The following is a 27,011-nucleotide window of genomic DNA, read 5'->3' as shown; positions in this document are numbered from 1 at the left end:
GATACGATACTGTGTCAGCAAACTCTCTATCTGAGGTACTGTGGGGAAAGAGGCATTACGGCTAGGGAGGAGGAGCTCAAGCTTCGAATCTCAAGCTAGTGAAATGGCCGAGTTGGTTCCGAGGGTTGGACCAGAGACCCACAAGTTAATATAGACCAACAACACAGATGGAATGTTTATGGTAAAAACATGACTTCTTTTTTGATTATTTGCACTAAATTGTCCATGTATACTCTGTTTAACCTTGCCGGCCCATATCATGGATGTAAAGGGCCTGAGAAGGATCAGTTCACTTAGTTGAAAAAATAATTGATTGTGATTTGGATCTTATTATTAAAGTTTTCTAACTGATTTATTGGACATTATTCTGAAGTGAAAAGGGAGTGGCTTGCATTAGGTCAATGGCACTTAGTAGTTTGCTTGTCTGAGGCTGCTTAAAGGCTAGGAGCTCATAATCTGTGATATGGTAAAAGGTGTACAGCTGTTTGGTTTAATCAGCAAAAGTTACTCCTGTTAAGGGCACGGACGCTGAAGAAATTATATTTGGATACCGTGCTTTAAGAAGTCAGTTCACATTAGCATGCAGTGTACTGCAAAAATTTGACAACTGCTTTTCTGCTTGCAGTATATTGAAGGAGGATACATTAAAAACCCTTTCCAATAGTTTACAAAAAGAGAATGCAAACTATGCCAAAGCATAAGAAGTTTGCAACAAGTCTTCTGTCAGTCAGAAGACTCTGGTCCGGTATTCATGGTCATTTGGGCAGATGCAGTAGGGGGTATCCTTGATGATGACTAATGAGCATAACAAAGGCAAGATTCGTAGAGGCCATTTCTGCTAATGTGAAATGCCTCAAGTATAATAAGATGCACAAGAACCAAAATGAAAAGCCTCCCCCACCAATCCCTTCAACAGTATGTCCATGCACCAAAATAAAATATTTCCCCACTGATCCCTTCAGCAGTATATCCAAGTTAAGCACAAGCACTTCAGGGACTCCAAATGAAGCATTTTTCCCAGCAATCAATTCAGTAGCTTGCCCATGTTTGCACAAGCATAACTCTGGCCTATTGAAACTTTTTCCCTTCCTGTCGCAACCCCTTATTCTTCTGTTAAATTGCTTCTTACTGGAGTGGGTTCAGGGCAATTTACACATTTGGTATTCAAGTGAGCTCGTTATGGATTCTTCTGTATGAATCCTGTTTATGCACAGATGTGTAATGCCCTTTGTCCTTTGTCAGCGTATCAGCTGCCTCCCTGTTGCTTATGCCATAGTCATATTACACTTTTGTGATAGGGAGGCATGTTTATAAAAAGGTCTCCGCATTTATATAGTCATCTTAAAAACCATAGTTTGCATAAACAAGTAGCACCACTTTTCACGAATTTACTAGGAAAAGGTAAAGCCCAGGACTATGAATACCGGTCTTTACTTTTTCAAATCCACAAAATAGTTTTCATAAGTCCTACACAGGATTGTTCTAATGGCTTCAGTGCTAATATTTCTGTGAGACTTACAGATCAAATGCATTTATTCCAAAATTTTCAGTCATTATATATTATCAAATGTTACTGTTTGAATGTGTTCCACGGTTTGCTTTTATAGCCTTTTTTGGTGTAAAACACAGGATGGCTGTTAGAGGGATGGCACACCTCCTTTCCAGTAGGACTCTCCTCTGAGTTTATTGATGAGGATGTGATAGAAATGATTCTGAAAGAGTGTATTTTTCAGGAAGATTTTTTCCTAAATGGTTATATTTGAGGTTACTTCGTACATTTGAATGTGTTGGTTCTGATGTTTTTGGAGGCTTTTGCCATGAATTTGATATTTTCTTCCTTTCTTCAAAACATTTATTTCCTCAGTCATGCTACTTTCCAAACTTGTATTTTCAAATTCAATAGGTAAACTGTAGTTTTAAGAATATAAAGGCTACAGTGCATCTTTTATCGGGTGTTGAGCCAGTTGTTGTATCCTTTACTTTGTCTGTTAAGGAATTTGTCTGACACAGTTGTACCAGAAGATATTGACATTAAGCTTTGTAGTAGGCTTGCTAAGGTAGTTTTATGCTTCTTACCCCACTGGGGTTAGAGCAACTTTGTTCTTTAATATTGTTAATATCAAAGTGAAACATTACAGCAGTTCCAGCTTATGTTCAAAACAATTTGCCTGTGGCATGGCTTATATTTGTTTTGCATCCACAGCATCTCTGCTGCTGATAGAGATGGCTGATGTTCTTCTTGTTCCACTGTTGCAGTCATCACACTTGGGTTATCTGCCTGCAGGTAGCCCTCAATCAGCCCGAATACTAGAGTCTTGAGATTTCCACGTCTGATGCTTTCGCCTCTTCCATGACGTCAGGGGTATAAAACATGCAGCCGACACCATTACATCAGCTTTTCTTGCTGAGTGGGACCCCGAAGCGCAAGCAGTTCACATGTACCAGTTGGCTGCTACCTGAAATGTTAGTTTTTGAGTTTCAGACCCGAAGTCTTCTAAAGCTAAGTACCCCGTTGGGGACCCTTTTTTTCTTGCTCTAACCAATGTCAGAAAAAGTTAACAATTGTCTTGCCTATGGAAAGCAAATACCTCAGAGATTTTCTTTCTTACTGCTTCCTCTGTCTAGGCCAAGACCACTGCATTCCTCGCTGCAGGTTTTGTGCCTTGTTTAACGTCTGAACTATTCGTCGTCGGGCTATCTTTGTCACTAAATTGTTTCTCTCTCATTCTCCACATTCCGAAATGGCTTCGATAAACCATCCAACTACCAATCTTCTGAAAAAATGTAAGTTTGAAGACAGAGACAGACCGCACAAGTCCAAAACTGCTGCTGATGCTTCCGTTAAGCTAGTCGCCAGTCCGTCGGTACTCAGTGAGGCCCTTTTGCAGCCCTTGATACATGCTTCTACAGATTTGCAGGCCTCTGCTGAGACCCATTCGGAGTCCAGTATGCTGCAAGATGCTTCGACTATGGAACCTGCGGATGTCTGTACCTTGGATGGGACTGGAGCCGCTGTGCAGGCACCGGCTTCTGAGGGTGTATTCCGACCTGATGTTCGCGTTAAGCCGACAACTTTGTTTTTGACTAAAACAACTGAGTTTCTCAAGCCCAGATTTCACACAATGCCTAGAAACCGACTAGCAAAGTGCATGCTCAAGCCCCCTTGCCACAGAAACAAATGCTTAGAATGGCTGAAGATCTTATAACTTTAATTAGGGGAAGCCAGCCTAAAAGACAAAGAAATGATTTGACTCTGATCCCTCCGATTACCAGGACGTACCCTTAGCTACCTATGAGGATTCAGATGCAGAGGATTCCATGCCCTCTGCCTCCCCTCCAGAGGACTTCTTTTGATGAAACCTTGCATACTTTAAGAGAGCATTTCCACTTGGAATGCCAGGACTACCCTCAGTCCAAAAAGAGACTCAGAGAATTTTTAGACTTGCCTCAGCACAGACCTCTAGCTATACCCCCCTGTCCTGGACATTGTAGATGATGTGTTCATGGAATCCAGTCTTACTCCTGATACTTTACCACCAACTCCTAGAAAGCCTGACAGGTACGACAGTGTACCTGACTCTCACAAATTTCTCTTTAAGGATCCCACTGCGGATCCAGAGACCTAAAGGCATTAAGGCTACTACAGCCAAAATCCCTACCCCTTCGGACAGGGATTCTAGAGCTTTAGACAGATGGGGTAAGAAGGTATATACCTCTGCTACTCTTGCCATCAGGGCTTTGAATTGCCAGTTTCACATGAAGTACCAGCAGCATATTATGGAACTAATTAAACAAAAAATTTTGTTGCTTCCAGATTGTGCAGAAGATAAAAGATTTACAAGAGTTAATGCATTCTGCAAACCAAGTTAGTAAACCTACTTTGCAGTGTGGTTTTGATGCCTTAGAAACATCTTGTAGGGCTGCTGTCACTGGGTCTGTACTGAGAAGGCATGCTTGGCTGAAGGAGCAAATCTTGCCAGACCATGTTGAAGCAAAATTATTAGGTGCTCCATTAAACCAGGAAAGTTTTGTTTGGCGCAAAAGCAGTAGTTCTTAAGATGGAGGAAAAAGCTAAATCTATGCAAACTGTTAAACATTTCTTACAGATGCAGCCACCTAGATTCAGTAGGCATTGGCCTTCTAAAAACTGGTCCTTTCCAGTCCCTCCCAGTCATCCTCAGTCCAAACCCAGAGGCAACAGGCCACCAAGACTACAGTCTCAGGGTATACAGAGATCTAAACAATGGAGTGCTGCCTTATCTAAAACAGGGAGTGGTAAGCCATCCCCTTATGGAAAAAGTTCACAATGACTTGTCTGTCCTGCTTCCCAGTAAGGCCCAAGTACTTGCACCCCTAGGAGGAAAACTTGCCCTGCATGCAAAAAACTGGATGTTCATTACCCAGGACCGATGGGTCCTAAACATTGTATCCCAGGGATACATATTCCACTTCCACTCACTGCCAACCCCAAGCAGGTTGCCAGACCTTCCTCCAAACCAGTGGGCAGAGGCTCAAAAGCAAGTTTCTCTTCTCAGTATCAGGGCTATTCAATCTGTGCCAATAGAGCAAAGGGGACAGGATTTCTACTCCAGACTGTTCTGGTGCCCAGAAAAGAGGGCTCTTGGCGCCCTGTCCTAGATATGTCAATTCTCTGCAACAGCTACTTATGCTAGCCAAGGACACCTTGGCTAGCCACCCTAGACTTAAAAGAAGCTTATTTGCACAGCCCCTGATGCCCACTACTTCAGATTTGCCGGCCTCTACTGAGACCCATTCGGAGTCCAGTATGCCGCAAGATGCTTCTTCGACTGTGGAACCTGCGGTTGTCTCTACCTTGGATGGGTCCAGAGCCACTGTGCAGGCACTGGCTTCTGAGGGTGTATTCAGGCCTACAGACTTGCATTTTAAACCAATGCCATAATTTTCATCCAAGCCTAAAACTCGCACCACACCTAGAAAACCGACTACCAAACCGCAGGCTCAGGCCCATATGCCAAATGCTTAGAATGGCTGAAGACCTTATTACCTTAATTAGGGGAAGCCAGCCTTCCCCCTCTAAGAGACCTAGAACTGATTTTCTTTCTTATTCTTCTGAACAGGAATCTGATATTTCTGCTCCTTCTGATTACCAGGATTTGCCCTTATCTACTAATGAGGATTCAGATGCAGAGGATTTCATTCCCTCTGCTTCACTTCCAGAAGACTTTTTTCCTTCGATGAAACCTTGCACACACTCTGGGAGCATTTCCATAGGGAAAGTCAGGATTACTCTGACTCCAAAAGAGGCTTAGGGAATTCTTACTCCTACCTCAACACAGGCCTTTAGCTATCCCTCCTGTTCTGGACATTGTAGATGATGCCTTTTTGGAATCTAGCCTTTCCCCAGACACTTTACCTCCAGCTCCCAGAAAACCTGACCAGTAGTAGAGTACCTGACTCTCACAAGTTCCTCTTCAAGAATCCCTCTCCGGATCCACAGACCATTTCCCAAGGACCAAAAGGCATTAAGGCTACTGCTGCCAAAAATCCTACCCCTTCTGGTGGGGATTCTAGAGCTTTAGACAGATGGGGTAAGGAAGTATACACTTCTACTACTTTGGCCATTAGTGCTTTAAATTGCCAGTTTCATTTGTAAAGTATCAGCAGCATGTTATGGGGCTACTTAAACAGAAAATGATGATTCCTAACTGTACTGAACAAAAAACAAATAACGGGATTTAATGCATTCTGTAGAACAAGTTGGTAAGCATGCTTTGCAATGTGGTTTTGATGCTTTAGAAGCATCTTGCAGGGCTGTTGTCATTGGGTCTGTACTTAGAAGGTATGCTTGGCTTAAGGAACAAAACTTGCCAGATCATGTAAAAGCTAAATTACTGGATGCTCCCTTAAACCAAGACTGCGTTTTTGGCAACAAAACAGAAGTAGTCATCCAAAGGATGGAGGAAAAAGCTAAATCTATGCAAACTGTTAAAGGTTTCCTACAAGTACAGCCTCCCAGATTCAGTAGGCATTGGCCTTCAAAGAACTGGTCCTTTCCAGTCCCTTCTAGTCCTTTTCATTCCAAACCCAGGAACAGCAGACCACCTACGCTACAGTCTCAGGCTACGCAAAGACCTAAGCAGCGGGTGGCTCCCACATCCAAAGCAGGGAGTAATAAGCCCCATCCCCCTTAGGGAAAAATGGCATAGTGACTTAACCTTAACCCTTCCAAGCCCTGCTGTACCACCTGCTCCCTTAGGAGGAAGGCTCGCCATGCATGCAAAAAACTGGATACTCATTACCTAAGACAAATGGGTTTTGAACATAGTTTCCCAAGGATACAGATTCCACTTTCACACTCTACCAACCCCAAATGGTTGGCCAGACCTACCCACAAATCAATGGTTGGAGGCCCAAAAGCAGGTTCTCTCTCTTAATATCATGGCTATTCAGCCTGTCCCAGCAGAACAAAGGGGACAAGGTTTTTATTCAAGACTTTTTCTGGTACCCAGAAAAGACAACTCCTGGCGTCCTGTCCTGGACCTCTCTATTCTCAACACCTTTCTGGTAGTTCCAAAATTCAAAATGCTAACTCTGTAACAGCTTCTTCCCATGCTAGCCAAGGATGCCTGGCTGACAACCCTAGACTTAAAGGAAGCTTACCTGCACATCCCAATAAGGGAATCTTGCAGGAAATACCTACACTTCAGGGCAGGCTCCATGCAATTCTCTGCACTTCCCTTTGGCTTATCTACTGCGCCCACGGTATTCACAAAGTGTCAAGCTCCAGCCATTGCATTTTGCAGGCAGAGAAATATTCAAATTTACCTATGCTTGGACGATTGTCTGATTCAGGCAGAAAGCCAGGACTTGTTATTATAACACCTGGCATTCGTAAAGAAAGTTCTAACCTCACTGGGGTACACCATCAATGAAAAGAAAGCTCACCTAGTACCTTGCCAACCGATTGTATTCTGGGAGCAAGCTTGAACACAACTTCCCAGATGGCATTCCTCACTCCGGAGAAAAAAGTTCATCTGACAACCTACTTCCAACTATTGACCACAAAACCCCAGCTGTCTGCAAGGAAAATACTGCAAGCCCCTGGGGTTCCATAGTCTCTTGCATTTTACTAATTCCATATGCGAGACTGCATATGAAGAAACTCCAATTGTATCTAAAAAGCCTATGGTGTCAACATTCTCAGGACCTGGAAACAATGATTTCTATCATTCCTTGTATCAAGACAGAGTTCCTTTGGTGGGCAGAGGCTTGCTACCACAACAAGGGACTCCCTTTCACTCTATCCCCACCACCCAAACCCTAGCAACAGACACATCAGACTATGCATGGGGGGCTCACATGGCAGGACAGTGCATTCGGGGCAAATTGACCCTGAGACAGATGCACCTGCATATCAATCAAAAAGAAATGTTAGCTGTACAGAATGCTGTGACAGCCTTCAAAGACCGTACTCTTCCAGGGAAACTATTGGTAAAGACAGACAACACCACAGTTATGTGGTACATAAACAAGCAGGGGGGAACCCACTCGTATCCTCTCTGCAAACTAGCCATGGCTCTGTGGAATACAGCCTTGTGCTACCAAGTACACCTGCAAGATCATTTCCTGCCAGGCAAACTAAATTCACTGGCAGACTACTTAAGCAGAAATCTCATGGGCCCACATGAATAGAAACTAGAATCCAAAATATTCAACCTCTTGAGGAACAAATGGTGGACGCCAGAGGTAGACCCGTTTGCCTCCCCTCAGAACTACCAATTGCACAAATTCTGCACAAGGACTCCTCACAGCCAAGCTTGGAAAGTGGATGTCCTGTCCTTTACCTGGGAAAACCTCACTGTTTATGCCTTTCCCTCTCTGCCTCTCCTCTCGAAGGTTCTACTAAAGATCAAACAGGATGAGCCAAGGACAGTACTGATTGCACCAGACTGGCCATGCCAGCACTGGTACTCCCTCTTGCACAGTATGACACTGCTACAACTATGACACCTGCTTCAACCATGACACCTGCTTCAGACCCCTTCCCTGCTGTCCCAGCAAGAGGCCCAGATTCTGCGCCCTCAGCTTCAAACCCTGAACCTTGCAGCCTGGCTTATTCCTTGAGCTCTCCCTTAGCAACCCTCAGTAAGCAGGTACTGGATGTCATTCTGGAGGCAAGGAGGGCTAGTACTATAAAATTCTATGCTGTAAAATGGAAAAGATACTGCTTTGGGAGCCTGGCTCAGGGGATGGGCACGAGTGCCCAGCTTACCTCATATTCTACAGTACTTAACAAAAATGCTTCACAGGGGTCTATCCTTCTCAATTAAAATTCATGCCTCTGCCATTTCAGCACATTATAATACTGAGCCACCCTATTCTCTCACCCCTTGCTAAAGCAGTTTCTTAGAGGGGCCAAAAATTTAAGACCCCCCCCCCACCAGGAGAACTCTCCCACTCCAGCCTCGAACCTTAGCTTTGTATTGGAAAAGCTCACCCCCCCCCTTTGAGCCAGCTGCAACAGCAGAGTTGAAATTCCTTTCTTAGAAAACAGCCTTCCTTCTAGCTGACATTTCAGCAAAAAAGAGTGTCTGAATTACATGGCAGTGGAATCCTTCATTATCTTCCATGTGGACAGGGTTTCCCTCAGGACTAATCCTTCCTTCCTTTATGCCCAAGGTGGTGTCTTCTTTGGCCTTAAATCAGTCCATTCATTTGCATACTTTTTCCCTAATCCACAAAACAAAGGGGAACGAATCCTGTACTCTCTGGACGTGCACAGACAACTTAGACTTAGTCCTGTCCAAATAGAATCTATCAGAAAATCAGAGCAGCTGTTAGCTTTGCAGTAGGGGCAGAGGGGAAGGCCATTTCAATGCAAACCATTTCAAAATGGATAGCCCATTGCATTCATTTCTGCTACAAGCACCATGGAAAACCTACCCCACAGGGGATAAGATCACATTCCACCAGCCCTGCATCTCTGCGGCATTTCTCAGAGGGTCCCTACCAGGGACATCCTAGAAGCTGCCTCCTGGGGCTCTGTACATACCTTCACCAAGCGTGACCACTTGCTTATCTTTTCTAAATCCAGAGCTGGTTTTGCCACTGCAGTCTTGCAGGGATTAATAGCTGGCCCTAATGCTCTTTAACTTCCTCCTCCCTTCCTTAGCTTTGGGAATTGACCCAAATCTGATGACTGCAACAGTGAAACATGAATATAGTGCAGTTGTGTACACTTGCCATAAATGTAGATGTTCAAGTGTATTCACTGTTGCAGTCCTTGTTACCCTCCCTCCAGCCCCCTGACTTATCTGGGCTCTACCTCTCCTTCTGGTTGGTATATTTTTTTTCTGTATATTTGCTTTTTGATGGGGGTTCACTATACCATTTAATTGCTTCCCATTGTGGGGGCACCTGACATCTGGGACTAGAAAAACGGATGTAATGGCTTTGGCTGCATGTTTTATACCCCTGACGACCTGATACCATGGTAAAGGAGACAGCATTCGATGCAGAAATATGAAGACTCCGATATTCAGGCCAGCTGAGGGCTACCTGCAGGCAGATAACCCAAATGTGATGACTGCAACAGTGAATACACTCTAACATCTACATTTATGCTAAGTGTACACAACTGTACTTTACCCTCCCTCCAGCCCCCTGACTTCTATTCTTTCTACCTATCCTCTTTTTGGCCATATCTTATGGCAATAGTATTTACTTTTTAGTGGAGCTGTTCCACACCATGTAATTGCTTCCTTTTTGGGGGGCTCCTGACATCTGGGGCAAGAAAAACTGATGTAATAGCATCGGCTGCATGTTTTATACCCCTGACGACCTGACGCCATGGAGGAGACGACAGCATCCGATGCGGAAATCTCAAGACTCTGGTATTCGGGCCGACTGAGGGCTACCTGCAGGCAGATAACCCAAGTGTGATGACTGCAACAGTGAATAACACTCTAACAACTACATTTATGGTAAGTGTACACAACTGTACTTTCCTCATCCTGACAATGATTTGATTAAAATAAGACCGCTGATTACTTGAGGCTCATCACAATTTTTCAAGTTCTTGACTCAGTGAAGTTACATGGCTGATTTTATAATACACCTACTCAGACCAAAAGGTTTCCTTTGTTAATGAAGATGTTTCAGCAGTTGTAGTTTAGTTTCAGGGTGTCATCTATGCATTGGGTGCTTAGAGAAGAGGTCCTATCTCATCAGTCGCTAGGGGGGCTGACCTTTAAATCAGAAGTACTTTTGGCCTTCCCTTCTAACAGTTCAAACAAAACCACTTTGACTTATGCCCTCTGCTTTTGCAGGTAAAGAGTTGAGCAAGAATAGCCTTAATTGAGGATTCTGTATCTTTTGGGTACTTACAGATGACCTAGTTGTTGGAAATGTATTCCCTATTTGACCTCAGAAACGTGTACTTGATGGATTGTGCCCTTGCTTCTAACTGTTGCTTCTCCCACACGTGGGCCCTGCTAATAAATGGGAATTCTGTCTGGTCAATGCCTTCTCAGAGTGGTGCATCTTGGATATTAACCTTTTTGCTGCATGGAAGAATATGGTCCTCCACCTGTTCTATTTTGCTCTCTTGTAAAAGAGCAAGACTGCTTTTCGGATTTATGCACACACTTTGGGAGCAGGTGAGGATTCATGTTGTGTTTGTCATTCATCTTGATTCTGTTTTTAGGTTCATAGGTTGATACTAGGCTATCTGCCCTAGGGCATTTATAAGCCTAGCCAGAGTGTGTTTGGCTTTCGCCACCCCTACATTAGTTGACTGTGCCTCTGTATAGTAGGTCACAGAAGGTAGCCCTTTTAAGGTTAGTTTACTGTACCTCTGTCAAGCAGGGACACAGAAGAGATACCAGGGGTAAACTTATGATCTCCCATCCACACGTCAAGGTTCTCTTTTGAGGGTCAGTGAAGGGGCTCTGCCTAACATGGATGGGATTTTGTTCCAGAGCGAGGGGAGCCTCTGGGATATGAATCTGTCCCTCCAGCATGTCCTATTTATTTCTGTGCTGAGGTTCAAGTCCCTGGAGCATGTAGCTCTAAGGGATTTGGATTTCCTGAGGTGAAGCATGTCCATTAATTCTGGGTTGGACATGGCTTTATACGTCAGACACTGATCGCCTCTGAGTAGGCGGTACGCAACTGAGTAGAGCTGGAGTTTCTTTAGCCAAACTGCGTTTTTTGCTTTGGAGAGGGCAGCCCTCACCTGTGCATCTGTGATCTCAAGAAGGCTACACTCTGTTGGGATAGACATTTGCTCTTTTGGGGGGTTTGCACTGAACCTTTCTGCCAGGATGTTGGCAATGTCTGTGGGTTCAGTGTATTTTGTGTCATTTTGCACCAACTCAGAGCATATCTGGGAGTTGCCTTCCAGGTTTCTGACATGACTAAAGAAGGCCTTGTAATTATCTTTAGTGTCTTGTGCAATTTTTCTATCGAAGCTGGCCTTGGATGATTTTATGAGGTAGTTTCTTGCTAGTACTGATAGTGACGCCTTCCCTTTTTGGGATTTTGCTCTGTCGTGTAGTAGCTTTCTCCTTTTGATGTATAGCTTATTTATGGCCGGGGTCCACCAGACAGGTCTCCTGCCTTTGGAGGAGTGAGTCTTGGTTTTATCTGGGATAGCATGCTTCATGCATTCCTGTAGGTGTCCATAGAATGCTTTTGTAAAGGATTCTGCATTTTGGGCCGTATTTTCCACTGGCCCGGGGGCTTTGAAGGATTCCACCTCAGTTTTGAGAAGTGTGAAGTTTGCTTTTGAGAAGTTCTTCACCGTGGTTTTCTTGGCTAGGGGTGGGGATGGAATATGGATGTCCAGTGAGATTTGTTTATGGTCTGATCTTATCAATGAGGGGTGTACCTCTGGTATTTACTGCAATTGTAATCACAATTGCTAATGTATGGTTTCCAAAATGAGCTTGGTGGCCTGGTGTGAGCCTTTTGGGTCCATGCCAGTGCAGAATTCTGCTCAGAACAAACTAAGGAATGTTCCTTTCCTTTGGGGCAACAGGCATCTCTATACCAAGGCCTGATTCCTCATTTAAATACTGTGCTCCCACTGGGCATCACAGTGCCGTGTTTTTGAAGGTGCTCAAAATCAGTAATACATTTTCTGTTCACCAGAACTACTTCACTAAGTAGAAGAGTTTGAGAATGGGCTGAGGGGATATCCCACACTGCCTCAGTAAGTTAGTTTACTGAAGATCCCGGTGTATCTTAAACACTTGAATATGTCTAATCTCTTACTTAAGGTAGTCATGCCATGTGAGTATTATCTTTATACATCATGGCCTTGTAAAAGGCAGCTGTAGTGCCCAGTGTGAGCTTTATAGTTTAAATATGCCAGTGCTTTGAGTCATGGTGTAACAGACGTGAAACCTGCAGTTAAGCCTTGTAAGTAGGTAAATTATGACTATGACTTGACCTTCAGTGATGTGTATTCCTAAGGTGTGCAAAGATGTAACATGTTACCTTTTATATTTTTCCATTTCACAGCAGAAGTTAGTAACTGAAGCTGTTAACTTCTGCTGGGAACTACAGCAGTTGTATATAGGATAAGAATATTTAATTCTGTCCTATGTTTGCAAGACCTATAACTTTCCTTGGGCCAGGAAGCTAAAGGACCAAAAGAGAGAGAAACATTTTTTTGAATAAGCTAGAAAGCCAGAAGTAAAAAAAAAAAGCTTATTAGTATGTGACTATGTGAAATCCTACTTGATTTAATCTGTTTTTGTATTAACACGTATAAACCACATACCTGAGTGAACATAACAGATGAGCGCTACCTGTAGCTTTTGAATTGAAATTTCTTCTTTGCAATTGTCTTTGCTTTGTAAAATCAGGTAGTTTAGCTTTAGATCTAGTAATTCATGTAGTTCATAATTTGCTGGGGGGAAGTATAGCCTGTTTTCTTTCTTGTCTGTCTTTGCAAAAAGTAATTTTCCATCTTTTTATGCATGCTTAAGTATTTTAATTTGATCACTTTTAAAAAGTTTGACTGATAAGACTGCATATGTGGCAAACTGGTGACAGGCTGCTTATCGACATCTTGGCTAGACTGTTCAGTGACACACAACCATTTGCAATGTTGACTTAAGCAAGAGTATACAGTGGAAGGTCCCTAGCCTGAAACTCTGGGAAGGTGGTGTGGCAGTTTACTGCTGGGAGCTAGGGCAAAAGACTTTGGAGAGTACTACCAGCCTTACCTGGATATTAATGTGGTGTGAGCGTACATGCTTAAAGTGCTGCTTCTTTCCTAGAGTCCAGTTTATTTGCTGTTGAAAATCTTAATCCTTGTTTTCCATCTTTATGTAGCTCTAGAAAAAGGACTGCTTAAAGCACTGAAAGCATTAAACGACTACTTCATGACACCCCTTCCATATGAAATTGATGAAAACTGTGCAGAGGAGGTCACAGAGTCAAACAGGAGGTTTTTGGATGGAGATGAACTGACTCTGGCTGACTGCAACCTTCTCCCAAAACTCCACATTGTAAAGGTGAGTGCGCCATCTTCATGTCCCAGTACATCCTTATCCTCCTCCATATTACTGTTCTGTGACTGTCTTTATTTTTAATATAAGGAGTTATTGCGGAGTGTATTGCGATTTATTAAGTAAAAAACTTTTTTTGCTTCAGCCCAGCCGTGAGGTATATTTTTGATGGAATTCAAGACATCTCCACTTTAAGTCGCCATTTTAAGTCCCTGTCTGTGTAGTAGTTTAAATAGGTTGAAGGCATTTTAGCCACGCACTGCCAGTGTGCCGTCTGCAGCTTCAAAACAGTCTGTGACTGCACAGATGTTTGCATTTTCTAGGAGTGGAGTTTTTTGTTTAGACTACTAGCGTTGAGCAGTAACACCTTTAGATTTTCTTGGTTTTGATTTACTATGTTGGAAGTGCTTTCAGTTTGGCATTGCCTAAAAATGGCACTATGGGTTGGGGTGTTTTGGCTAATTTTCAAAAGCCTATAGGGGGAGGTGCAGACCATCCATGGCAAAGCAGCGTGGTCTGACCATCTCCTTACATACTGACAACTATTGCACTCCCTTAGAATGATGTCAGAGACTAAGCCAATTTTTAAAGTCTGTTATCTTTTGTTCTTGTTGTGTCATCATCCTTGGAGAAGGTACAATTATGCTCAGTGCTAGGCTAATGCCAGCCTTTGAAACATATTACGAGAACTCCATGATGTGTCTCATCATATGGTCTACGGAGGTACATCTCTGGTCATTTACACTCACATGGACTGTGACTGAGTTGTACTGATACTTGTAATCCAGTGACCCAAGTGTGTGCATAATGTGGCAGATACTGTCCCCTGTAGTAAGTTGCTGACTGTGATTTTTTTTCTTAATCAAGTAGTTTTTTTTGTGTGTGTGTGTGTGTGTGTGTGTGTGTGTGTGTGTGTGTGTGTGTCTGTGTGTGTGTCTGTGTGTGTGTCTGTGTGTGTGTCTGTGTGTGTGTCTGTGTGTGTGTGTGTGTGTGTGTGTGTCTGTGTGTGTGTGTGTGTGTGTCAGTGTGTGTGTGTGTCAGTGTGTGTGTGTGTCAGTGTGTGTGTGTGTCAGTGTGTGTGTGTGTCAGAGTGTGTCAGTCACACACTCAGTGCCTCTTGCAATAGAGTCTCCAATGACCAGTATGTTGGATTGTGTGGTGATTTGACTTATGGGCTTAGAAGTAGATGCTCCATGAGATGTGGATGTATGTGTTGATGTGGGTGTTGTTTTGAAAGAGTGCATTCGCAGTTGCTGAGGGCATTTGTTTTGTGTACTTTTAGTAGTTTTTTTTGGAGTTTAAGAATTTTGCATTTACCTGTCTGGATCCTAAAGAAAGAATACTTGAAGTAAGTGATTGTATGAGGAATATAAAATAAGTTAGCAGGACAAATAATGTTCATTTTTCTTTTAATATAGGTTGCTTCCAAAAAGTACAGAAACTTTGAAATTCCACGAGAATTCACTGGAGTATGGAGGTACCTGACCAATGCATATGCACGAGAAGAGTTTTCTAACACCTGTCCTGCCGATTATGAGATTGAATATGCATATGCTTCAGTGGCAAAGCACCTGAAATAAATGAAGCCAGAATGGGTGGGGAGTGGGGAAGCTGAACTTAGAGTTGGTCCTGAGTAGGGGAAACAAAGAAAAGGATGTTCATGTGCTGTCTGGACAGAAACTCCTAATACCATGCTGTAGCTCCTGCTTATCTGATTGGTTGGTAGCAGCATTTGCTATTTTAGACTACTGTATGCATATTTGCAAGTGTGCATTGATCCTTACTTGGTTCTGAAGTTTAGTGAAGGGTCACATTTATTGCTTTATTACCATTCAACACATTCTTGTACAGTGCAGCTTGCCTGTTGAAAATAAAGGTCATGTCTTTCTTCAGTATTGTGATGTCTGTAGAATAATGCAGATGCCCAAGGAAGTATACTAATGGTCACAGAAATGTAAGCTATTTCTGTAACTTTGTGCTTTTGAGAAGGATTTGCAGAACTGAACAAGGTAAGGTAAACATCCATTTATTTCCTCCTCCCTAGTATTTTAACCTGTCTATTGATTGGCCTCCTAATAGCAGTGCTGCCAAGGAAATGATCACGGCCCTGATAAGAGCAGCACTGCCAAGAAAGTGATCATGGTCTTGGTTAGTCTTAAAAACATGCAGGCTGCTTTTCTACTCGTGGAAGAATGTGAACGTGAACAGCTTGAACATGAACAGCTGATAGCCACCTGACAGTGTTTGGTATGTTGCTGTCCTACCACTGTATAGTACTATGCATTGTAAAGCCTACTGGCAGTGACAGTTTACCTGCCTGGGCATTTTGCAGTTTGTTTTTGTACATCGTTGCTGTACAAAAGTGATTTAATGTTTAGGGTCCTGTCTTTTTGAGGATGTACTTAATCAACATGTTACCCTTTCTTTTGAACCCTTTAGTATGTGATATGAAGGGTTTACCTTTGAAATGGAAAATAATGTCAAACGGCCCGTTGGGTGAACCGAAATGCCGAATTCTGGGTATCCAACATCACCGAAGTTCAAAACTCAGCAAATCGAACAGCAGATTTGCTGAGTCTTGAACTCCAATGTCGAACACACAATGTAATGCAGGGGGCAAGCCCCCCTACACCCCTACTTTAATATTCTTACTCCGAGATCGCACTACAGTGGGGAAAGGGTCAATTTCCCAATCCCCACTATAGTGCAATTCACACCCAAAATAAATCTGCAATGAGCGAATGTCACTGTGCAATTCGCTCATTGCACATTCGATGCATTTTTTTTCGACTATGCAAAAACTGGCAAACGTCCTTTCTGTCCTTTTGCTTTCACACATGTGCATTACGCACATGTAAAGGTAAACTGATGTGAAGATCCCAGGCATATTTTGTCAGTAAGCAAATATAGTCCAGCTATATTTTTATGTAAAAGTATAGAATACAGTCCATTTGTGCTTGATATCTGTGTTAAAAATAAAAGACTGGGAAAATGCATTTTGGAGGGATGCCATCATCAAAATCTCATGCTGATAACTTCAGTGAACATGCTGCAGCGATGAATAGGATAGTAGTGCTGGTTGTATCTTTTAACCTTTTCTCTCTCATTTTGCGAGTTTTGCTATCTGTGTTTAACCTCTGGTATAGTTTTTCTCTGATTAGTTTGCCACTTTCTGCTGTTGTCTAGCTGTGTATATCATTGACTGACTGTATTTTTTTATGTAATTTGGAGGTGATGGCTGAGTTTGTGAATTCTAATTTCGATATGGCAAGAGTTTGTAAAGCAGAAATGAAGAGAAAAAAAATGTAGATTAAAAGTGGTGGAAAGGCATTGTAACATGAGTATTTTTCTCCTCCCAATTAACTGGCAGAAACTTTGTAACCATTTAGGTTTTGTAAAATGTAGTGTGAACAGAGTCCAGTAGTTATTAGTTTCTGAATGTCTGTGGCTTGCATTAACTTATAAAATCATGCTCGTTAGAGGTGTTCAGTCTTATCCTTCAAAGCGGGGGGATAAGTGCCAAATTTTGAGTAAGAAAAGATTGCTTCCAATGTTAATCTTTGCATAATATGCCAGTATAGATATGATGGTAGATGATGCTTCTTGTGAGGTAAGGGAAAGGGAAGGGGGGAGAGAGATTTTTGGTAGGTGCTGCATTGCTAATCATGTTTTCAGATGAAATACTCTACTGAAAGTACTTCAGTTTTCTGCCATGTAATTGCCAACGCCATCTGCATTGCTTACCTGAATTACTTTTGTCATACCTTGGTAGACATACCCGTACATCGTTGCACTGGGCTGCTTGTAACTGCAGAAGTAGGGGCATTAATATCATGCACTTAACAGTGGAAGGTAAATTTAAGGTAAAAATTTAGATACTGAATGTGGTTGTCGTTCCAGAGATCATAGAAGCTTTTTTAAAATGAATAACTAATGCTAACTGTATGAGCAGTAATGTGTATTAAAATTGCTTCTTTTTAAGATATGCAGCTGCTTCGTATACATATTTTTGCCCATTACCAATTTTTAAGAATTGACTGGAAAAAAATAAAAGCAGTTTGTAGTGACGTGAATGTAGAGCAAACTGCTTGTTTTTTTTTTGTCTCATTTTTCTTGTACTTTAACAATGTATGATGACACTGCATAAAGAGTTAAAAAGGGGAAATGTGTAATATATGAATTGGATTTTTAAGGCCAGCTAGACTATGTTAGAAGGATTAGTTTGACATTTAATTCTTTGTATTTTTGAAGACTGTGACTGCCATGTAGTTCATTCAGCTGAAACACAAGTAATTGCAAGGATTATGTGGCCAACCAAGGCAGCTGCTGTTTTCTCTGCTTAGTATTTTGCTGCAAGTCTGCGCTTACTTGTGGCTTTCTACTGCAGCAGTACACTTGCATTCCTCATATACTAAGCAACAGCAAATTTATTAACTGGAAGTCACCTGTATTGGATAATTTTATCTCTGTAGACGCAAACACACATTCTTTCATTTCGGAATTGCCGTATTCTAACTTGAAATGCTCTTCATTTTTGGTCAACTGTGGCCAGTTTGGGAGTTGCTCAATTTTGCATAAATATTTATATCTTGAAGCAAATTTTGTCTGAGATCTTGCAGCCAATCAAAATGGTTTATTTGCCTTTGAATAAAGAAACTGGAAAAAATGTTTTCTGTGTATGTCTGCCATGAGTTCCCGAACAAAGGAAAGGCAGTTCATGAATGGATTGCAGGTGTGAATCTCTTAATTGACACTATGTAATCTTCAGCAAGTTGCAGCCTTTTTTGTACTCTTTCACACACAGTATAGCTGGTTCAGTGTTTAGTTTATTTGAGAGCCATGATCTTGTCCTGTTTGCTGTAGCTTAGTAAGTTTGTGCCATTTTGAAAAGGTGTGTTTTTTTTTTTTTTTGTTTCCCCTCAGCCCACTTCACCCAGGACCCATCGTTCCCATTTGGGGATTTCACGTGCATTTTGGGCTGTGGATTTCAGACTCATCTTAAATATGGATTGAGTTTTGAAGTGACATTACAATTTCCCATTTAACTGCTTTATAAATGTCTCAACAAGGAGGTGATTGCAAGCTGCTGATTTGTACCCGTTGCATGCCACAGTTTAACCCGAGTAGCATGGAGTATTGCGCTGAGCAGTATGAGCAGTATTATAGCTGCCTACTTGTCAGACCCCCCGAGAAGACTTACACTATCATTGTCCAGGCATCTTTCCTGCCTCTGAACCTGGATGACAAGCTTTATGGATAACATTTCTTTCTGTGCTATATTTGGTCAACATTATGCTTTCAACCCATTCATATGGATATTTTGTGGGATTATAGTCTTCTTATTGTAATTCTTAAGACATTTGTAGTTTTTAGTGATGGTACATGTTTGAGTACTTTATGTAGTGAATACTTTCATTTCCCCTTGCCTGATAAAAATTTGTCTGACCAGAATTGTAGTTTGCCATATATTGGTTATATTAACAATAGAAAAGGAAAGGGAGGACTTGAAAGCAGTTTTTGCATGTTTAGATTTATATACGCTACCTCATGGTGCCACAGCATCAGAATTGGCATATTGAGGAGAAGTTGGGGGGGGGGGGGTCAAAATTTGCCCATGACAGTTTGGAGACTATGTACTGCCTCACCACATGTATGTTTATGTGCATGTCTGCTTTCATTTTAATTAATGTTGGCCATCTCGTGGAGGTTTTGCAGATGTCAAGTGCCAACTATGAGGAACCTCTGCTTGCAACGGATGTCCAGACCAGTCCTTCCACTGCTTTAGAACAGTCTGAGCCTATGCCTTCCTTAAAACAGAAACCAAAGACAAAACAGGTCTCCTTCAGAAAGCCTGCCTGATTGGCAAGCTTTCTCTCAAAGCTTATTTAATGCCTTCATGGCCCTTGGCCTTCTATGCCTGCTTCTCCTCTGGCTGCCCCTCCTGTTGTCAGTCCTAGGCTTCAGACTGAAGATCCTTTCCTCTTGGAGCTGAGGAGTCTTCAGATTCCTCTTCAGAGGACTCCCTCTCCTATGCCTCTCGTATGCCTTCCCCTCTTGGGTATGCCTCCCCCGAGGAGGACTTTGCTGAAGCAGACTCTCCAGAAAAAGACCTCACCTTTGGTGAAGCCATCACTAAAATGAGAGGTTCTAAATGAGATTCCTCTGAAATGTCCGAGGTTTAAAAGAGGTATTATGAACTCTTACAAATGGCCACCCCTTCACCTTCTGCCATCCCTCCAGTCTTACCAGACTTTTTGGACAAGGGGCCAAATTTGTTATTAAATGCCCTGTTGCAGATCCTAGCACTGTTTCAGTTTATGCCGACAAACCCTCCAGATTACTTCGCTCCACCTCTGTCCTTTCCACTGATAAGGACAGTAAGACCATGGAACACATTGGCAAAAAAGTGTACACCTTTGCCACTTTGGCTTTTAGGGAGGTTAACTACCAGACATGCGTCTAAGTATGCCCTGGCTCTTTTGACTCAGGTTTCTAAACTTTTGGCTGATCTCCCAGTCTCTCCTCCTAAGGTTCAAATATCTAGCCTCATCTCCTTGTCCTCTCAAGTGACGACAGTCAGATACAGCTATGTTGTGGCAGAGGCCTCGGCTGATCTGCAGCTTCTGCCTTGGTGCTTAGAAGATATTCTTGGCTGAGACTCCAACCCCTACCTGATGATATCTGGGTTAAACGTCTGGATGCACCCCTGGACAATTCTCCCCTTTTGGAGGCTAACGTGGCAGAGCTTTTCAAGACCCTTCAGCAAAAGGGGAAGGAATTACAAGACTTAAAACATTTTTTGTCTCTCCAATCCCTAAATTCCATAGGAATTATCCCACTAAGACACAGTTAATCAGGAAACATTCTGCTCCTATTCCTCATTTTAGGAGCAAAAAGAACTCCAGGAAGCAGCAGCCTCCTTCCAGGCCTGCTCTGACTCCAGTTCAGAAACCTCCGTTTCAGGACAGGGCAGGTAGTCTGTGACTACCTGCCATGTCCTTCATGGATGCATCTGCAGTCATAACAAGCGGGTTGTCCTGTCGTCAGGCAGCCCTTCAGTCGGCCGGATTCCAAAGTCCGGGTCCGGCTTCGGCTGATGTCGCACTCCACCCGACGTCATCTCTGCTGGTCTTCGGGTATAAAGGCATCAGCCGACGCCATTTTCCTCAGTCTTTCTTGCGCGTGCCAAGCAGAAGCTGTTCGCAAGTGCCGGTCGGTCGGATCCAGAGATTTCTTCACCGAATACTACTTCAAGACTTCTAAAGCTAAGTACCCGTTGGGGACTCTTTCTTGCCTCAGCCGATGTCAGAAAAAGTTAACAATTGTTTAAACTGTGGGAAACAAATACCTCATAAAGATTTCCACTCTTACTGTCTGCCTTGTTTAGGCCCAGCCCACGACGTAGCAGCCTGTTCGCCTGTACTTCCTTCAACCGACGAACGCTTAGGCGTCGGTCGGAGTTCGCAGAACAGTTTTTCGGTTCTGATTTTGCGTACATTATGCCGCCGGATCCTCCGACTACCCAATCTGGCAAAAAACGCAAAGATAAAGACCGACACTCGCGGTCCGCGGTTTCGGCCGAAACCTTGGTCAAGCAAAACGCGAGTGTGTCCGGGTTTTCGCCGAAACCGAGAAAACTGAACAAAGTACAGCTGAACCTATTCCTACAACTGAGGCCCCTGCTACAACTCTTGAAACGACTTCAGAAATTTTACCCACTACGGTGGTTGACTTATCAGACACCATCCCCTTGGATGTTTCTACCCCAGCACGTGGTGCTGCTAGGCCTCCAGCAGCCATGTCCATTAAGGCCTTCGCCAGGGCTAAAGCTGCCAAGACTACTAAAACAGTGCCTGTTAAACCACCCCCATCCAGGCCCTCTTCTAGTTCTCAAATGCTTACCTTGGCAGAAGATTTAATTTCTTTAATTAGAGGATCTCAATCTCACCCAGACAGGGCCTCTCAGCCCCCAGAGAAGAGACCTAGGGCAGAGCCCCCGAGCCAGTGTCCTCTGATGATTCTGCTGATGAATCAGACATAACTGACCAGCCAGAGGCTCCCTTCTCCAATTTTGAAGATTCTGATGCTGAAGAATCCATCCCAGCTGCTTCCCCACCAGAAGAATTTTCCTTTGGGGAAACTTTGCATGCCATGCGAGAACAGTTCCAATGGCAGCAACAGGATTTTTCAGACTCCAGAAAAAGACTTAGGACCTTTCTGCACCTCCCTCAGCACAGGCCCTTGGCTATACCCCCTGTTCTCTCTGTGGTGGATGATGCTTTCAATGATGCTTGCTCCGCTCCAGATTCTTTACCCCCAGCCCCTACCAAACCAGACAAGGGTGCCAGATACTCATCACCACCTTTACAAGGCTCCACTTGCAGACCCAGAAACTATATCCCAGGGCCCCAAGGCAGTAGCTGCGACCATAGCTAAAAACCCTATTCCTTCTGAAAGGGAAGCAAGGTCATTAGACAGATGGGGTAAAAAGGTCTACACTTCAGCTACTCTCTCAGCTAGAGCTTTAAACTGTCAGTTTCACATGATACAATACCAAGAGTTTATGCTGGATCAGTTAACTAAAAAACTAACCACTGATGAATCTCTTGATAAGAAATATGTATTAGATATGGTAAATAACATACAACAGGTTAGCAACCATTCCTTAAAATGTGGCTATGATGCACTGGAGGCTTCATTTAGATCAGCCATGACAGGCACAGTGATAAGAAGGCATGCATGGCTAAAGGAACAAGCTTTACCGGATCACGTTACAGCTAAGTTGCTAGATGCTCCTATGGACAAGACAAGTTTGTTTGGTACATCTGCCCAGCAGGTTATGAAGAAAATGGAAGAAAAGGCAAAATCTGTTCAAACTGTTAAAGATTTCTTGCAGGTTCAACCCCCAAGGTTTAGCAGGAACTGGCCTGCCAAAAATTGGTCCTTTCCTGACTCCACAAAATTTCAAAGGGGCAGGAATAGACGTTCCAGAGGCAGAAACCAATCCAGAGGAGGTGCCTACAGAGGAAGACAGTGGCAAGGTAACAACGGAGGCACAGACACGGCCACTGCCACTACATCAACACAACCACAGTGACTTAACCCTATACCCGCCTACCAGGGAACAAATAGCAGCTCCTCTAGGCGGAAAGTTAACCTTATTTTCAAAGAACTGGCACTACATAACAAAGGACAAGTGGATTTTACAAACCATAGATCAAGGTTACGGTTTCACTTCCACACTATTCCAGTCAAAGGGGAATGCCAAATCTACCTCCAAATCAAAAACAGAGGCTCGCCAGATAATGGAGTTAGCAAACATGAGAGCTGTGGAAAGAGTGCCAGCAGCAGAGCAAGGAAAGGGTTCTACTCCAGACTATTCCTAGTTCCAAGAAAGGAAAAAGTTGGAGACCAATTCTCGACCTGTCCACCTTAAATACATACATCATTGTCCCAAAATTCAAAATGCTGACCCTACAGCAACTTCTTCCCATGCTGGGCAAGGAGTCTTGGCTGGTAACTCTAGATCTCAAGGAGGCATACCTGCACGTCCCCATTCGACCAATCTGCAGAAGATACCTCAGATTTCTTGCAGGATCAGAGCACTATCAATTCTCAGCATTGCCTTTTGGCTTCTCTACTGCCCAGAGTATTCACAAAATGCCTGGCATCAGTAATCGCCCATTGCAGACTTCAGGGAATTCAAATTTACCCATACCTGGACGACTGCCTGCTACAAGGGGACAACAAAAGCAAGCTGACAACAGATTTACAAAGGGTCATTTGCTTGCTACAAGCACTGGGATACACAGTCAATTTACAAAAGTCAAGGCTAATACCATCCCAAACAAGGACTTTCTTGGGCTGAATTGGACACAGTAAAACAAATGGCATTCCTGACTACAGAAAAACAAAAGAACTCCTCTATACTTCTTGGCACTAACAAAACTGAACAAGTTAACAGCAAGAAAAGTACTGCAGGCCTTGGGCTTCATGGCATCATGCATAATCTTGGTTCCATTTGCCAGACTACATATGAGAAAACTACAGTGGTACCTAAAGAATTTATGGTCCCAACACAGACACAGTCTAGAAACAGAAATTCCACTAATTCCATGCTTAAAACAGGAGTTCCTATGGTGGGCTCAGGCATGCCAGTCAAACCCAGGCCTACCCTTTCGCAGATGTCAAGCAAGCCAGACCATCACAACAGACGCTTCAGACCTAGGATGGGGGGCACACATGCTGGACAAATGCGTGCAAGGATTGTGGACACAGGATCAACTTCAACTGCACATCAACCTAAAAGAAATGCTGGCAGTAAAACTGGCAATCCAAAAGTTCAAACCATTTCTCAAAGAGGGCCAGTTGATGATAAGGACAGACAACACCACAGTCATGTGGTACATCAACAAACAGGGAGGCACTCATTCATACCCCCTATGCAGAATGACCTTGGAGCTGTGGACCCTGGCACTCAGCTACAACATCCAGTTACAGGCAATATTTGTACCAGGGAAAGACAATACCCTAGCAGACATATTAAGCAGAACCACTTCGGATGCTCACGAATGGAAGCTTCATCTGGACATCTTCAAGACCATCTCAAAGAAATGGGGAATGCCACAGATAGACCTATTCGCATCACCTCTCAATCACCAGCTCAAAAAATTCTGCACAAGGACATTCCACCCATTAGCATGGAAAGTGGATTCGCTCTCTTTCAACTGGAAAGGCCTAACAGCATATGCATTCCCGCCTCTTCCTTTGATACACAAGGTACTACTAAAAATCAAGGAAGAACGTCCAAGGATAATCCTGATAGCTCCAAACTGGCCAAGACAACACTGGTACCCACTACTGAGGAGCATGTCTCGGAACAATATGTGGACAATTCCCTGATGCCTTTGATGTTAACGCAGAACAACTACAGCATCATACATCCAAACCTAAAAACCTTACAACTGACTGCATGGAACATCACATAACAGCAGCTATTCCAGAACTTTCCCAAAGAGTTAAAGACATTATTCTGGAAGCACGCAGACCTTCAACAAGAAGGAACTATGCTGGAAAATGGAAAAGGTTTGTCATCTGAGTGCGGAAAGAGGAAAAGATGTGTCAAACATAGATATGCCTAACATTCTGGAGTATCTGGCGAACTTCTTCATTCAGGCCTGTCCTACTCCTCCATCAAGATACATGCATCAGCTATTTCAGCAGAATACAGCTTTGATACACCTGTTTTTCGCACCCTTTGCTCAGACAATTCCTCAGAGGAATCAAGAATGTAAAACCTCCAAGGAAACCACCATTACCAGCTTGGGATTTAAACTTTGTGCTAGAAAAGTTGACACTAGCACCCTTTGAACCAGCAGCAACAGCAGACCTACAACACCTATCATGGAAAACTGCTTTCCTACTGGCAATTACTTCAGCAAGGAGGGTTTCAGAACTACAGGCCTTAATGGCAGTGCAACCCTTCCTAATCTTCCACCAAGATAGAGTGTCCATGAGGACTAATCCTACATTTATGCCTAAGGTGGTATCCAGAGTGTCTTTAAACCAGGCAATCCACCTACCTACCTTCTTTCCCAACCCACAAAACAGAGGGAAAGAATACTGCATACCTTGGATGTACATAGACAGCTACGCTACTACTTGGACAGAACAAAAATAGCAGAAAGACTGACCAACTTTTGTAGCCTATGCAACAGGAAGGGAAGGAAAAGCTATTTCCAAACAGACAATCTCCAAATGGATAGGAAATTGCATACGATTCTGTTACTCCTTCCATGGAAAACCAATTCCACAGAACATAAGACCTCATTCTACAAGAGCAACAGCCACTACCACAGCCTTCTTACGAGGAGTGGCAACCAAAGACATTATTGAGGCGGCTACTTGGACCTCCGTGCATACATTTGCCAAGCATTATAATTTGCCTCTATATTCCAGATCCCGAGCAGGGTTTGCCACTGCTGTACTGCAAGGGATCCTAAACGCACCATAATCTACCTTTATCCTCCTGCCCTAGTTGGCTATGGTATTCTACCCATTGTTATGACTGCAGATGCATCCATGAAGGACATAGTACAGTTTGTACCTACCATAAATGTAGATGTCCGAACTGGATAGCATCTGCAGTCAGGATTACCCTCCCACCATCCCCTCTGTGGTACTCTAGGGTGTTTACCCTTCTAATAGCTAGCTGTTGGGGGGGGAGTCTTTTATGGTGTATTTGTTTTTGTATATGTACATACATGCTTATTGTTGTGTTTACCTCTATCTATTTGGAAACATTGGCATCTATCCAAATTTTAGCCTGCAAGAGGGCTACTGGCATCTGGGGCAAGAAACACTGAGGAAAATGGCGTCGGCTGATGCCTTTATACCCGAAGACCAGCAGAGATGACGTCGGGTGGAGTGCGACATCAGCCGAAGCCGGACCCGGACTTTGGAATCCGGCCGACTGAAGGGCTGCCTGACGACAGGACAACCCGCTTGTTATGACTGCAGATGCTATCCAGTTCGGACATCTACATTTATGGTAGGTACAAAACTGTACTTTCTCCTTCATCCCCTCCAGATTCCATTCCTGTATCTGAAAGACTCTCCCTACTACATGAAGTATTTATGATTCTGTGTGGGTTCCTCACATTTTCTGTTCTCTGCCTTGCCCTTTGGACTGTCTACTGCTCCAAGGGTATTCACCAAGTGTCTGGCTTCAGCGGTAGCCTACTGCAGGGTCCAAGGGTTTCAAATTCTTCCATACCTGGATGATCTCCTGGTCCAGGCAGGTTGCTCCACTTCCCTACACATCCACCTCCAAAAATTCATCTCTGTCCTGCAGTCCCTGGTGTTCAACATCAATTTCCCCAAGTCCAAACTAAACCCCTCCCAAGATCAAGTTTTCCTGGTGTGTGGAATAAGGACAGATGTTATGAGGGCATTCCTTCCACCCCAAAAGGTGGAAACCCTGAAGCAGTACCTGCTGTCTGTCCTCCACACCACTGCCATGACAGCGAGAGTGTTTGACTCCTAGGAAATGTGGCCTTCACTATACCCATGTTACCACTGGCAAGACTCCACATGAGACCTTCAGTAGTAACTGAGGTCCACATGGGCCCAACACTCCCTCCCCTTGGACCACAACATTCCCTTCCTACCATATCTAACGAAGGAGATCCTTTTGGTTGGATCAAGCCTCTGTTAACCCAACACTTCCATTACAAACCTTGACCCCTGTCCAGGAGATGTACGTATATGCCTCAGACTTGGGCTTGGGGAAGTGCTATAGGCAGCTTGAAGGTGCAAGGCACATGGACAGGCCCCTTCAAGCAGAAGCACATCAACATCCGAGAAATAGGTTCATACTAGGCTATCTGCCCTAGGGCATTTATAAGCCTAGCCAGAGTGTTTGGCTTTCGCCACCCATTTTAAATGAATTTTGCTATGCCCTTTTTCGAGATTAGTATACTGTGCCTCTGTCTAACAGTGACACAAGTG

The 27,011-nt window shown here is 43.5% G+C and overlaps 1 protein-coding gene across 1 annotated transcript in view; it reads left to right on the top strand.

Moving 5' to 3' along the window:
• The window catches only part of CLIC1 (chloride intracellular channel 1), a 622,132-nt gene extending 604,557 nt beyond the window's left edge, over positions 1-17,575 (top strand). The window contains exons 5-6 of the mRNA XM_044083235.1: positions 13,327-13,508; positions 14,921-17,575. Of these exons, the coding sequence (XP_043939170.1) occupies positions 13,327-13,508; positions 14,921-15,082 (344 nt within the window). The 3' untranslated portion in view covers positions 15,083-17,575. The remainder of the gene's footprint in view (positions 1-13,326; positions 13,509-14,920) is intronic.
• The last annotated feature ends 9,436 nt before the right edge of the window (positions 17,576-27,011 follow it).

The sequence above is a fragment of the Protopterus annectens genome, chromosome 9.part0 (assembly GCF_019279795.1).
Source record: "Protopterus annectens isolate FY-2018-M chromosome 9.part0, PAN1.0, whole genome shotgun sequence".
Taxonomy (NCBI): Eukaryota; Metazoa; Chordata; order Ceratodontiformes; family Protopteridae; genus Protopterus; species Protopterus annectens.
The sequence above is the reverse complement of the archived record's forward strand: the minus strand, read 5'-3'. Positions and strand labels throughout refer to the sequence as shown.